General features: G+C 45.2%; 5 protein-coding genes across 5 annotated transcripts; 3 read left to right on the top strand and 2 right to left on the bottom strand.

The window, feature by feature from the left end:
- Positions 1-726: 726 nt before the first annotated feature.
- On the top strand, positions 727-1314 carry TRIVIDRAFT_227375 (uncharacterized protein; the record flags this gene model as incomplete). The annotated part of the gene is made up of 1 exon (XM_014095248.1): positions 727-1314. The coding sequence occupies one exon, from the start codon at positions 727-729 to the stop codon at positions 1312-1314; it is 588 nt and encodes a 195-aa protein (XP_013950723.1).
- Positions 1315-4726: 3412 nt separating this feature from the next.
- Positions 4727-6495, top strand: TRIVIDRAFT_195440 (uncharacterized protein; the record flags this gene model as incomplete). Its single annotated transcript, XM_014095247.1, has 5 exons — positions 4727-4778; positions 4833-5027; positions 5109-5894; positions 6106-6300; positions 6356-6495. 5 exons carry the CDS (start codon positions 4727-4729, stop codon positions 6493-6495), a joined length of 1368 nt encoding a protein of 455 aa, XP_013950722.1.
- Positions 6496-7235: 740 nt separating this feature from the next.
- Positions 7236-9836, top strand: TRIVIDRAFT_65724 (uncharacterized protein; the record flags this gene model as incomplete). The annotated part of the gene is made up of 3 exons (XM_014095246.1): positions 7236-7495; positions 7547-9541; positions 9830-9836. 3 exons carry the CDS (start codon positions 7236-7238, stop codon positions 9834-9836), a joined length of 2262 nt encoding a protein of 753 aa, XP_013950721.1.
- A 740-nt stretch (positions 9837-10576) lies between these two features.
- TRIVIDRAFT_65725 (uncharacterized protein) lies at positions 10577-11829 on the bottom strand (the record flags this gene model as incomplete). The annotated part of the gene is made up of 3 exons (XM_014095245.1): positions 10577-10688; positions 10871-11143; positions 11648-11829. 3 exons carry the CDS (start codon positions 11827-11829, stop codon positions 10577-10579), a joined length of 567 nt encoding a protein of 188 aa, XP_013950720.1.
- A 571-nt stretch (positions 11830-12400) lies between these two features.
- TRIVIDRAFT_111387 (uncharacterized protein) lies at positions 12401-13161 on the bottom strand (the record flags this gene model as incomplete). The annotated part of the gene is made up of 2 exons (XM_014095244.1): positions 12401-12818; positions 12893-13161. 2 exons carry the CDS (start codon positions 13092-13094, stop codon positions 12709-12711), a joined length of 312 nt encoding a protein of 103 aa, XP_013950719.1.
- Positions 13162-15151: the final 1990 nt, after the last annotated feature.

Here is a 15151-nt window from a genome sequence, read left to right as displayed (position 1 = left end):
GCAACGATCTGTCATACCGTTAAACCAAATGGGGCAAAAGATTAGGCCAATAATCGCAATGGTAGCAATTAATGTGACAGAACCAGCTATTTATAAGGGATCTAACTATTACGAGGAACCAGGTCGTAACACTCTAGTATAAATTAAGCGATTATACTGTGGCCAAAGGTACCAGATCCTCCCTATATATAACTAGCGGGGTATTATGGGATGACCTGTCACTAGCGGGACCTATAGTAATACCTAATTTAACTGTACGAAAAGTTATGTACTTAAGTAGTGCTGTAAAGTGCTATAATACAGCAGTTACTAAGTAAAATAAGATACACCAGTTTCATACAAGGCGCGCACTTGTTAATATTTCTCTCTATGACCTTATGCTTCTGTATCTTAAACAGAAGTGATAGCATGTAGCGTAATAGTACTATACAATTTAATTGCATGCGGGCCGGGGCTTATTTAGTTGTCTACTAGTAACCAACTGTCTCCTTACGACTACGGAGTAGAGCTGTAAGGAACTTCTGTACGATGATGCATAAGCCGTTGAGTGTAACCAGGAGTGGTTTGCGGAGACAAAGAGGTAGTGCAGCCTAAGGCACCTGGTCCAAGAGTCTCATTGAGAGGACACTTTCCATGATTGATCAGTGGCACCCAGACTGAACTATATATCAACAAATCACACCAGCCACCAGCTACAACAATTCGACAATTCGACATCTCGACATCATGGCGCCGCCCACGCTCTACCAACTCGGTATCGACCCGTACATCCGGGCGTTTGAGACGTTTAAGGCCATCTTCCAAAAGGCCAAGGAGCACGCTGGGGCCGAGGCCGACTCGTTTGTCACAACACGCCTATACGCGGATATGTATCCTCTCACATACCAGATCTGGGTAGTGTATGCCATGGCGGCATCTGTCTGCCTCGAGAAGCTGCTGCTGGAGATAGAGCGGCCTGAGGTGGGCGACCACAAGGACCTCAAGACTATGGATGACCTGATCGCGTGCGCCGATAAGGGTCTCAAGCTGATGCGCAAGATCAAGCCCGGCGACCTCGAGGGCGTCGAGGACAAGATCATCGAGTTCAGCCCACGCCCGCCAATGGACATAGTCGTGACCGACGCTATGGGTTTCGCGCTTGGCTGGACAACGCCGAACCTCTACTTTCACCTCACCACCGCCTACGCTCTCCTGCGCATGAAGGGCGTGCCACTCGGCAAGATGGACTTCTGGATGCCTATGCTGGAGCCTTTTGTCCACTCTAGGCACAAGTACGCCAAGGAGGAGAAGGAGGTTAAGGAGGTCAAGAAGTGAGCAACACACTCTGACTGGTGGGCGTGGCGCTGAATCCTTGTCTGCGCTCATATCATCTGGCCTGAAGCCAGGGATCCAATAGGGCCACGGGCACCGTGGTGATTACTAGGTATGTAAGCGCTGCCGGCCACCAATACACACGGCTATGTAGGCATAATGAATTCCAATTAAATAACACAACTACAAATGAAATACAGCTATATAGTGTTATAGAAGGCTTGCTGCTCCTCGATATCCTTCTCACATACTCTCCAAATCTCGCTCGGCCCTCGTCTGCTGGAAAATGGTTGCACTACTATCTCATCGGCTACCTAGGCATCAAGACGGTCATTCTCAGACTTATCCCAGTCAAGATAAGCCATCATCTCTTCTTTAATCCATTCCCTAGAGCCTGTTGGTGTTATACAGCGCTTATTCATCTGCTTCCAGTCAAAACACCAATCATAATCAGCTTTACTATATCGTAAAGGTAGACCCATTGCCTTCCGATATTGCTGGTTAGTCTTAATACTGCCGCAAGGCTGAGCCTTATACCAAGCTTCTCTTACTGTAGTATATCTCTGATAGATAGCCCATGGGTCATCATACCGCAGTGTAGGCGCTACTACTGCTGCCAATACCTCTGCTGCTGCCGGCGCTGTTGTTGATGGAATGGCTATAGGGCTTGATAGATAATGGTTGATTTGCCTCTCAGAGGGGAACTCCTACATTCTAATAGATATAGTTGTATATACTTAATCACCGGGGTAATTGTGTTTAAGTTCACAAGTAGAATAAAAAGACAGTAAAAAAAGCAAAAGGAAAGACATACAACAGCCGGTGTTCGCCAGTGGTCACCCACCTGACTACTAATCTGCCTCTCATTCGCTTGACTCTGGGAGAGCGGACGGGATCCCGTATTTTCGAATGGATATGGTCGTATGTGCTTGATCACAGAGGCGATTCGGTTTAACTGGACAAGCCAGCGGAGGATATCAAAAAAGCAAAAACATACAACAGCCGGTGTTCGCTGATGGTCACCCACTCAACTACTAATCTGCCGGTTAGAGGCTTGTCTATGGGGGAGCAGACGGGACCCCGAATTCTCCTCTACCTATGGTCGTATGTGCTTGTGATCGGCCTCATTCGGCTTATGAAGCTTGTCGTGAAGATGCAGAAGCCTAACGTTGAATGAACTTCCAGCCTCGTCGAGGAGCAGTGTATATAAGCGCATAGATTAGAGCATACAATGTCGCACAAAATCTATGCCTTCTATGTCATTTAGGTTTTGTGGTAATAAATGATGCGGCTCGATTGAAGTTTGTAAATTTATTGTTGTTTGGAGTAAAATGTAGACTGGTTCGTAGAATTTCAGCTGCAGTGTTGTTCTAGAGCTGACAAATGACTTGGCGCTTACAGCTCCCCTGCTATTCGCTCTGAGAGTTGGAAAGGGTCAATGCAAAAGAGCTGCAAATGCTAGCCAACACAACATCAGGCGCAACTAAATGGGGCGCAGTGGGGGTTGTTTTAGCTATAATTCATTTTCACGCTTTTGCAGATTTGATCGGGATGCTGCCATACATGTATCTTCAACTGAATACTCAGAAATCCCACACAGCAATCATTCAGCACATTCGCCCCCGTTGTTTCTGACCATGTTCCGCCATGTGAGACGACTACTATCTAAAAATTCTAAACAAACAGCCAAGCGGTTAGCTACTCTTGAGACTAACGGTGATTCTACTTTGGATGCCATGGTCCAAGACCGCGATGGTACCAGAGCCATTGAACCCGCCTCATACTAGCCAATGCGGCCCTCAAACAATTTGTGAGATACTGCAAGTGGACTTTCAGCATGATCCCGGCAAGTTGTTCGCGAATCCCATCATGGCCTGCAGGTACTCGTCAGCCAACCACTCGATAAGAGAAATACCGTGGACATTGTTGCTATTCATAGACTGAATGGTGATCGCGTGGGAACCTGGACCGATAAGACAACGAATGTTAACTGGTTAAGTGACGCATCCTGCCTCCCAAAGGACGTTCCAAGTGCGCGAGTCTTCAGTTGTGGCTATAACTCGGCCAAATGTTTCAGTCAAACTCAGATGTCCAAGACTATGCCTCAGAGCTCCTTGCGGAAGTGAAAGCTCACCGGAGGAGTGATGCAGAGCAGCACAGATCTATTGTGTTCATCTGCCATAGCCTTGGTGGTTTAGTATTCAAACAAGTATATCCGCCTGTGCTTTGGCAACCAATTTCAACTAACAAATCAGGCCGGATCTGCCCTGATTGTTCCTTTGACTCTGTATTAGCACCGTTCTCAACGAGTAACTCGACTACATCTAGATGCCTCCCTTCAGCTGGCTTTGCGGCTTATGGTTTTCCTACTCATGCGTCTTCTGCCTCACACACCGTGGAATGATGTCGTCTCAGGTATGCCCGATTGGATGGTCAAAGTCATTAGGGTCGCGTGACCTTAGCTCGCTCAGCCGCTTCTACATAGGTAAAATGATGGCATTGGGGGCCGTTATCAAATGCCTTCTTGATCATTCATGGCTCTCCCACCTGGAGGCTATAATGGGCGACAACGTGCTGAATTCATTGGTGAAGACCCCCTGTACGAAACCGGTCAGCACCGCCTTGTGGCGAATGAACATTCTAGCCTGCACTGAATAATATGCCCCTGAACTTGGTCAGGCTGCGAGTAAAACAATGCCACATCATGCGCAAGAGATCGATAAGGCTGCGAGTAAAACGATGTCACATCAGGCCTAAGAGATGCAACTGCCGTTGCAAGCTAATGCTCTGAACCCTGAAGCTACTGCTTAGCTATCACCTGGGGATGGCTTCAGTTTCTTTGATTGGCTCATCAATTGCATGTCAGAATGGTAAAGAGGGGCCATAGCTGCGGGCCGTTGGTGAGGGTGTGAATGATACAAGCTGAAGTCTGAAGCTGAAAGCTGATTACAATGCAATGATGCTTAGAAAGTGAGGTAGTTGACAAGTCTCGACTGCGAAAGCGGATTATGATGAAATCTCTACTTGGGAAATGGGGTGAATGACGAGGCTCGGTTACGAAAGTCGAAATGTGATTACAAAAGTCTCTGAGAATAGACATCTTGGCGAGCGGTGCTCTTCGTGGATTGGTCCAGTTATCAGCTGAATCTTGGATGAGACGCCGCGATAGCCTCTGTTCCAATAATGGTGTCTATTACTGAACGTAGCAGGAGGTGAGCTTTTATGCGGAAGCAGGGAAGCTTCTGTTAGGATCACGCCCCTGGCTAGGGAGCTGCAACCTATATCGAAAAAGTTCATATCAGGACAGCAGAAACTATTTAAAATATGTAATCGGCGGCACTGGAAAGGGCAAAAAGAAGCTGATACAATTTTTTTTTGGCATTGACATAAATTTGCTCTTTCACGATCCAGTATCATGACGCAGCCAGGGGACATGAAAGAAAATGCTGTCGATGAGAAGGCGAGTAGTATTGGCATATCTGCCGAAGCCACCAACGCAGCTTATTCTGTTGAGGCCCAAGATCCTGAATTGGATACGGTTAACGCCAATTATACTGAAGCCGAGTACAAACGCGTTCTCTGGAAGGTTGACCTTGTTCTGCTGCCGTTCATGTGGCTATGCTCTGGTACTCAAGCAGCAGACAAGTCATCCATCTCTGCACAAGCAACCTTTGGATTGCTACGTGATACCAATCTTGTTGGCCAGCAGTTTTCATGTAGGCAATTGCCAGGACAGACACAATCTAGAGAAATCAATAGTGTCATGCAGTGTATAGAAACTGATATTGAAGTTACAGGGCTGACCACCGCGTTCTTTCTATCCTATCTCATCGGCGAAGCTCCTTCAAATTATCTCATGCAACGCTTTGGGGTGAATAAGGTGCTGTTCATCTATATGTTCCTCTGGGGTGTCATCGTCTTGTGCCTTGCCTTTGCTCAGAACTTTGCCCATCTTGTGGCATTACGTTCCCTGCAGGGGTTTCTCGAGGGCATCATGGGCCCTGCTTTACTTATTATCACGGGGTCTTTCTATGTCAGCCGTGAACATACTCTACGATCAATTATTTGGAGTACTTCAAGTAGCGGCATGGATATAATAACACAGCTGGGTATATATGCTATTGGCAACGCTGCTCAGAAGCAGAACCACAATAGCAGCTTTGGCGCGTGGCGATGGATCAGCGTCTTCCTAGGGCTGTGGACGATAATATTATCGTTTTTTTCACTACTCATTCTAGGCACACTTAGTGAAGTTCGATGGCTATCGAAGGACGAGAGACGCATTGCAGCGGCGAGAGTCGCCAGTAACCAAACTGGGTCCGATAGAGGTCAGAGGCGACCATGGCGCTGGGACCAGGTCCTAGAGGCAATGGAAGATCCGCAAACCTACTTTTTCTTCTTCGGCTTACTTATCAGTGGTATACCTTCTAGCGGGACAGCAGCATTTGGTAATCTTGTTTATGTCTCATTTGGGTTTACCAACTTGGAGACTATAGTCAAGGGCACTGTCCCTCTGGACCTTGTGAGCGCTGTCTGGTTCCTATTCGTTGGATTCTCAACATTAAAGTGGCCCCAGACGAGATGTAAGGTTGCATGTAGTTATCTTACTTCACTTACTTCATTTATGCTAACCATAATTGTTAGTTTATTTTATGGTACTCTCAACTATTCCTGCCTTTATTGGCATGTTAGCCTTAGGCTTACTACCTAAAGAAGGCATGCTGTGGACTTGATGGGGCCTTTACCTGATGACTGCAACTGGCCGCCTAACTGGATTACTGATGTGGACATTAGTACCATCTAATATAGCTGGTCGAACTAAGAGATCTGTCATCGGTATTGTTATGTTTGTTGGATACTGTGTAGGTAGTGCGATTGGCGCTCAAACTTTCCGGGCCGAGTGGGCGCCCAGATATATCCCTGCAATCATTATATGCGGAATCATGTATGGGGTGATGTGCGCTCTTTTCATCGCATGGAGACTATATTGTGAGTAGCCAGGATTCAACTTTATGAAGTTTTCAAGGCTAATCATGCCAACAAGACATGGCGGAGAATAAGAGACGGGCGAAAAAGATTGCAGAAATGAGAATGACGCCGGAACAATCAGCTCATCAAGGAACAATCAACGGCGAGGCTGACATGACGGATCGGCAGAATATTCATTTCAAATATAGTGTGTAAGAAAGATATTATGTTCTGAGTTTGGGTGTCGGGAGAATGTTGGAGACGACTTGAGACAGGAAGAGCAAATAGCGAGAGATTTGTGCAAATCATCATGATAAAGAGCTTGACGAGACTCCGGATTTTCCACTATCAACAGTTGTTGTGCTAAATGATAGTACGAATCAGTATATAAGAGCTGCTAAGTTACTCAGGCGGGTTGCTAATCTAGAGATTTAGGCTACATTTTGGTCTGTCAACAATCTGCTTCACCTTGGTAGGATTAACTAAAATCAGTCGTACCACTGAGCAGCTACTAAATGAACTCTACCATCATTTCTTTTTATACCCCTTAATAGTGTTTAAAGCGTATAGCTAGCCAGCTTTATAGCCTCATTGAAGGTAAGGCTTTCGTCAGGTTAATACGCGAGATCCATGAATCTCCACCGTTATAATTGTTTGCATTTCCTATGACCCTTTTTGTATAATTGTCATCTGTAGATCACAGCCCATTTCATTGTAATATTCATCCACGTGCTGTTATGTAGATGGCTTATTGGATGCTCTTATCTTTTGGCAAACTCTCGCTTTGCAGGCTCACTCACAGGCTCACTCGCAGTATCGCTTCGCAATGCGGCCCAAAGCTGCCCTACATGTCGGTTGGCTGGCTATATATACTCTAGGAATTGAAACTTCTAAATCTCGACCCAAGATGTCTAATCTTAAGCTGTCTAGGCCTTAGGATCACTTGATCATTAACCATGAGTTACCCGATGTCCCATCCGCGTCACATCGGCCAAAATAATTTTGGAAACAATACCATCATCAACCAAGGTGACATCCATTATAATCTGACACACGGTTCTCTATCACCCGGCCTTGATAGACCGACCCATGTTATTCCATATCCCCGTAACGAGGATGTGATCTACCGCCGAGACTTGGTAAATCGACTGAATCAACTTCTGCCACGGGGATCGAAGTTCCACAGTGCTGCTCTTTGGGGACTAGGAGGATCGGGGTAGGTTTCCGTTGAGGCAAAATATATGGATGTTGTTAACCAAGAACCCAGAAAAACTCAGATCGCCCTTGACTATGCGTACGGACGAAGCGAAGACGATAAATGCAGTATATTCTGGGTGCATGCAGACAGCAAAGCGACGTTTATACACGATTATAAGACAATTGCAAACAAAATTGGCATTGACCAAACTACCGCTGCCGATGGGAATGACCTGCTTAGATCTGTACGTAACGGTATCGAGGCACGCCCATCATGGGTACTTATCCTCGATAATGTTGATAATCTCGAATTATTTGGCGTTGGGCTATCGACCGATGAAGCTGCAAACAGCCTATACGAATATATCCCAAACGGGCCTACGGGGACAGTACTGTGGACAAGTCGCGATGCCAATATTGCAGGTACTCTGGTCGGCGCACAAAGGGGCGTTGAGGTTACATCTATGGAATCTGACGAAGCTATCGAACTTCTGGAAGTAATGAGAAATAAGAAAGCCAGTTTTGGAGAACTTGACGATATTGAAATGCTTATTGGGGAACTGGAGCGGTTTCCGCTTGCTATCTCTCAAGCTGGTGCATATATGCGGCGAATGCAGATGACTGCTTCCGGCTACCTGTCTTTGCTTCGAGAAAGCAAACGCCGATGGAATACCCTTAAGACCACTGGATTCGATCGGCATAGAAGGCCTGAAATGCCCAATAGTGTACTTGACACGTGGACTGTCTCAATGGAACGAATTCATAGTGAGAACAGAACGGCTTACCAAGTTCTCCATATCATCGCTTATCTAGACAACCAAAATTTGCCGCACGAGTTAATTTTAAAAATCAGCAAGTACAGCAACGAGGATACGACTAGGCAGCTAGAAGAATTGGAAGTGACATCTGCAATCAGGCGGCTCCAAGAGTTCTCATTCCTCAAGACACGCCATATTGAGGATGGCGGTCCAAGCTATGAGATGCATAAGCTTGTGCAAGAGGCAGCAAGATACAGGCTAACACTGCGAGGCCTTCAGGGAATACCTGCGCAAGGAACTTTGATGCAGACAGAACCAAGCGATGAGGTATATTACACAGGAATTGCCTTGCAGGCATTGTCAGAACTCTTTCCAACTTCAAAGCCAGAGTCGTGGGGACAGTGTGAGAGGTATTTGGCTCATGCTATAGGAATGGGGGTCTGGGCAGAAATAAGTAAGAGGGAGGCCGACACCTCTGAACTTTTGAGCAAAGCGTCTGGGTATTTATATGACCGAGGGCGTTGGAGAGAGAAAGCGCTCGTGGACCAGAGAGCGCTAGAACTAAGACGAAAAGCCCTCGGGGAGCGACACCCACATACGCTTGAAAGCATAGCTTCACTTGCAGCAGCATATCATTACCAGGGTCAGCATGAGAATGCCAAAGCTTGTTACAAAGAAGCCATAGAACTTCGGCAACAGACACTTGGAGAGAAGCATCCAGATACCCTTCGGGCTATGGCTTTACTTGGAACAGTATACCAAAGCCATGGTCAGTATAAGGAGGCCGAAGCTATTTATAAGAAAACTATGGAAATTCAGCGGGAAGTACTTGGAGAGAAGCACATAGATACGATTTTCAGCTTCGCTTCAATTTCAGCAATATATCACTACCAGGGTTATTATGAGAAAGCCAAACCTATGAAGATGAGAACTTTAGCTCTCCAACGGGAGATACTTGGCGAGAAACATCCATTAACGCTTTGGAATATTGGATCCCTTGCAGCGACATGCCAGGGCCTGGGCCAGTATAAAGAAGCCAAAGCTCTCTATCAGGAAACTCTGGATCTTCGTCGGGAAACGCTTGGCGAGAACCACCCAGACACGCAGCGGAGTATAACCCAACTCGGGGCTATATATTGCGATATGCACAACTATAAACAGGCTGAAGCTCTTGCTAAAGAAGCGCTAGAAATTGGTCAAAAGATGCTGGGAGAGGAACACCCTTATACTCTCCAATCCAAGCATAACCTAGCCGTTGCATTACGCAGTCGCGGTCGTCGTAATGACGCTCTTACTTTAATGCAAGAGTGCGTGCAAGGGAGGTGTTCTGTCTTGGGCCCAGATCATCCATTTACACAGGATTCTAGAAAATTCTTGGAAAAGTGGAAATCGCCGAGTAGAACTTTAAAGGGGAATAGAAAGTCGCCGAGTGAAGGTTTGAAGGGAATTAGAAAATCATCGAGAATTCAAATGAAGAAGAAGCTACAGGGGAAATAACTGATGACATATACAAGCTATAAGGATATTCATTTTACATTTTGTGCGGATAGAACCTGCACATCCAAACTGAAATGGAAATGACTACTTCGATACAGATATTGATTTAAGATTATCATCTTGTTTCTAATTAATGTCTCTTATAGCTGCTAGAAGTACAGCTAGGAGAATAAATAACCTTGGGGCGGTATTATCAGCTCTGCTTTAACTCATGTCATGCGATTTAACGGTAGTCGATGCTTAGTGTGGAGCTCCTCCTCTAGAACCGGAAGCATATGACTCCAAATTTACAGTCTTTAGGTAAGGGAAATAGAAGACATCCAACGTAAGAAAAGAGCTTGACAGGACCCTGAATTCTCAACTACCTATGGTCGTATGTGCTTGGAAACTGAGCCAATTTGACTTATATCTATCCAATTAAATTAACAACATGGTATATAACTTTATTTGAGTACGAGTTATTGATACACTACGAAACAGCTATTAGTCATGCCTAAGTATATATCTTCCACGATTGTTTATACACATTATCATTGAGAGAGAGAGAGAGAGAGAGATGGTCTAATATAGTATCTGGTATAAGAGATAGCTAGATGTTGAAAGAGATTTGTTGATTTAGCTATCAGATAATCCACTGAGAGACATCATATACCATCAGGGGCCTGCTTATCCTAGCCCATCCATTCCTTCAATCTTGAAATATTTAATACGAGCCCTCCATCCAAACTGTTGACTTTTCAAGCGACGCATGCCATTATCTGTTCTATAAAGAAGCGTCCAACACGAGCTAAAAGGGCTGCCTTAAAAATGGAACCGCCTGACTCTCTTAGTATTTCGGACTTAATTCACAAAAATTGAGTTGGTAGGTACCTTTCGTGGCGTTTGAGTGCGTCTCTCCTTTTAAAAGTCTCGGGACAATGCTTGCAAGCAAAAGGCCTTTCGGAAGAGTGGATGGTACTGCTAACAAATTAGTATTTCAGAAAAATTCACGGAATAAAATTTAGTACATTGAATGGCGTTTAAGAGAACGTCTCTCTGTAAAACAAGCCTGGCAAATTTCGCAAAGAAATGGTTTAGTTTTTCTACCGTCAATATGTGAGCATTGGAGATCTTATTCCGTTTGAAAGCGTTGAACTTACTCCAACGCCCTACCGGCGGGATCGCCCGACGCGGGGTACATCGCTTCAAAACCAGACCGGAGTACCACACTTTCAGGCGTAGCGAGATGTTTTTGGTCTTTAAGATCGTCACTAAACGAAGGAATATCATTGATCTCTAGATGGCTCGAACTGTCTAAGTTGCCCTTGTCGCGCATATCCACCGATAAACCATTGCTAGTGGAAGTGGCTACATTCGTAGCACTTAGACCACCAATCCAAAATTCATCGCACATCTCCGAGAGCTGGCTCAAACTTTCACAATTTTTAATGGTAAGCTAAGTTCCTCTACAAACATTGTGTGGATAAAAGCTATCTCGTCAGAGAATTGCGTCGACCTTAGAAAGCGGGAAGCCGCCGAGCAAGGAGGAGATCATCGCCTTATCCTAAGGCGAGAGCTATATATAGTTGAGCCTGTCATCATACGGACAAGCTCGCTGATCTACCTGATTGCCCTTTTTGTTTTCTGCTCTTCTTACCGGTATAAAAGCGCCATATTTCTCTAGCTCGTTCGTACTCCGTACGACAGTCACCTACCACTGGACGCAATTCTTTGGTGTTATAGTTCTTGTAGACTGTGAGGTCGTTCACAGCCCGGGGCAATTAACTCGAGACTCATAAAAGTTAGAGATTCTCGGTTATCTCCTTTAGTTATATTTTCTAATAGAAAGTAGCGCGTAGATTTAATTGACTTTGTTTGATACACCATATTCCTCGGAGAATAACGTAAAAATAAATATAGGGTTGTTGTAAACTTACGAAATTTCTTGGTCATAGTAAGCCTCTGATTCATTATTACACAAGAGACTGCTAGTATCTCTAACATATGTGCCCAGCTCTTCGCTGAAAGAATCCACGTATGGATTGTTCGATGGGCTGTTGAATTTTAACTCTCCATCATCAGTCAGGTCTAGACCGAGCTGTGATCGCGAAGAAGTCATTCCAGATATTATTCTCGACGAAACAATACGGCAGGAGTAGTCTATAATGATGGTTACCAACTTTGTTGTGAAAGCAGGTCTCGTAGATGAAGAGGGAGCGATGTGGCAGTGGTGAGTTGGAGGAAACTTGGAACTTTATAGGCAGAATTCATCTCCACCGACGGGACACAACAACACCTCCAGCACCACCACCAGCACCACCACCCCATGCTCATCCTCCTCATCCGTTTCGTCGTCATCGCTTCCCCACCGGGTCGCAGTTATTGGCCAACTTAAGCACCGATTCGCATAGCTCTCCAATCGCGTACCTTCAATGGTTCAACGCGTCCAGAGGCCTCTTCTTCCATCTTTTTGGACCACCACCACAATCACCACCACAATCACTACCACGACCACAAATCACCAACAATCACAGCCAACAATCACCGCCAGCCAACTCACTAGAGGCAACAAGGTTTATTTAATATTATCGTTTCCTTTTTTTTTTCACACATGTGTAAACATCATGGGGCACATTATAGGCTTAGTGTAAGTTTGCAGGCCTCGGGAAAGAGAACCACGTGAGTCAGAGCTTGGATCCCAATGGTGTGCATAATGACAGACAATGAACCAAAAGAAAGAACTTGATGGGACCCCGAATTCTCCACTAACTGTGGTCGCATGTGCTAGATTTCAGTGTGAATCGGTACATGTATCCATAGATATCTGGAGGGACATAAACTTGTTTATTTCTTCTGTATAAATCGAGGAAACAATCCCCTTCACCATCAGAAATCCGGGATAGCCTTGGCTCAGTCGCCAAACCTAGCCACCAATCAACCACAAGATCAGTCAAAACCCTTCATTAAAATAACCTATACTAGGCTGTGTAGCATAAGCTTAACAGGAAAGATTCCAGCTGCGCCCAGGTCCGGTAAGTTCGTAACACGACGAATCGCCCGGACGAATGACCAAGGGATACCAGCCTCCGCCGTTAACCCAAATAACAACTGATAAAGTTAAATATTAATACACTTTTCTTTCAATCAACAACATAGAAAACATTCTGAGCACGGAGACTTACGGGCACAGTTAGGAATATAAGCCTTAACCGACTGAACGTCAGAAGAGAGTGTGCCAGAGGAGGCTTCGTCTGGAAGAGTGATTCCCTCCCCTCCCTCGCTACAGGATATATCGGTAAAAGTATCAAATGTGCCGACATCATGGCTGTAAATGCCAGTAGCGTAAGCAATTAATAAAAGAGCCGCAGCAGAAAAAGTGCGCATTTTGGGTGTTATGTATTGTATTCTTGATCGATGAAGGTAAAGAATCTGTTGTTTGTCTGAATGATTTATTCACGGCAGCTTGAGATGAAAAATTCGGGACTCTTTACCATTTATTTATAGTTGCCAGCTCCCCTATCTATTAGACCTAGAGATAGAGCTGACGTCAAGGCAGTAGTAATATGAATAGTTAGTAGTCATATTGTCTGAAGTATGACGATGGTTTGAGACAGTGGATGACTGTACTCTTTATCCTAAGACATGTTGTTAGATGTGTCTTAGACTTGCATAGCTCTCAGGCAGCTGCCATTGGCTCCAAATGTCTCAGTCAAGAATCCATGACTAATAGCATGTATTGGCTTACATATATAAGGGAGAATAAGAGATGTCATATGATTAACCATATTTACTAGGATAAGACTATGCAATCCAGCCGTCCGTCGCCTTGACCCAAGAGCAGCAGAATGTTCATTATACGGATGGAGGAATCACATACCACCCGTGGGCTTGGTCGACGACATAATCCTATTCTCGAGACCATACGTCCTACGCATTATGACAATGGCCTGAAGGTATACATAAACCAATATACCATCCCACAGAGAAGCTCTACGCTACCGCGAAGATTCATTCAGACGTAGCTTACAGCTCTTAGTAAGACGTGCGGAGTACACAAGCGGTGAATACCCCCAGCTGAGACACAGGCACACCGACTTCACGCACACCTAAACTAATCCACACTAGCACAACAAATTTAACTTCAGAAACTTAGATCGCCTTCTATGTTGTGGAAATACCAATCCAAGACACATTCTCTTCTGCCCCCGCCCAGGACAAGATGAGCAACAGGACAGATGAATTGCAATACGCAGTCATTACATTTCCTTCTCTGTGAAGCTGGCCCATAAATCAACTGACCCGAGGGACAAGTATTTCGCATTTTATCATCTCCTAGCGAAGCAAAACTGACAAAGGTTGACAATAACGAATCCACAGAAGCAGTCAAGCTTGCAACAGCATGATGCTGTAACAATGTGGAGGATATGTATATGAATATACAGTCCCAGCTCTTTTTCGAGTCATAAGAGAGTTCTAGGAGAGACTTTTTTGGTTCCGCTCCGGGTATACGATTTCAGAGATTCTGATACCGTGTATCATGAATGCAATCACGTAGACGCAGTGATGTTCAATGGATGTCTTTCCGATCCGCATCATTGGCAGCCAATAGACGACAAAGCGCGCCTGGTATGACACTAGGTAAACCTAGCCTGTTAATACTGTGACTAACGCATCTCATCGCAGACTGCGTATGAATTTGCTCAAATCCTTCCAACAACCCGTGAGTTAGCTGGTGGAGGCAGCTTGCTGGTCCTGGGTAGCGCCAATGTTGGCGAAGGTAAGCCTAGAGAAAGCACGAGAAAAGACCTCATCGACTTTATCGCGGGCAGAATAGCGAGATGTTTAATTGCAAACCTCAACACAAACACTTTGGAGAAAGAACTCTTTGTCGGATGTTTGTTGGAATTGCGCATAAAGTCCCTTTTAGTGAAGCTGTACTAAATCGGCCCTGGCTAATGATGAACCTCTGCACCAGGTCCGCAGCCATGCCTACTTTTGCACAAGAGCAAGTTGGCATTTGTGGGCTTTTGTTCTCTCGATGCCCGCTAGACTCGGGTGTGTCCTTTCCCTTTGCTTCGCATTGGCATTTTGCTACACATCTGATGATTCATACCTAACGAAAAGTATCGTTTGCATATACATATTATCATCGAGACTACTAACTCGAATCGATTCGGATCCCTCATGAGAGTCGGGAAGAAATGGGAAGTGTGTCGTCTATGACATTTTCATACTGTTTGGTTTTGGCAGCTGCTTGACATTCTCAATGGGCTTTTCAGTATCCACACTCAAGGTCAAGCACTTGGACGTAGTTTACAGCACTTAATGAGACGTACGAAAAATATCAGCGGAGAATATCCCCAGTTGAGACATCAGCACACCCACTTCACGCACACCTGAACCGATCCTCACTAACACAACAAATTCAACTTCAGAAACCT

The sequence above is a fragment of the Trichoderma virens genome, assembly GCF_000170995.1.
Source record: "Trichoderma virens Gv29-8 chromosome Unknown TRIVIscaffold_90, whole genome shotgun sequence".
Lineage (NCBI taxonomy): Eukaryota > Fungi > Ascomycota > Sordariomycetes > Hypocreales > Hypocreaceae > Trichoderma > Trichoderma virens.
The sequence above is the reverse complement of the archived record's forward strand: the minus strand, read 5'-3'. Positions and strand labels throughout refer to the sequence as shown.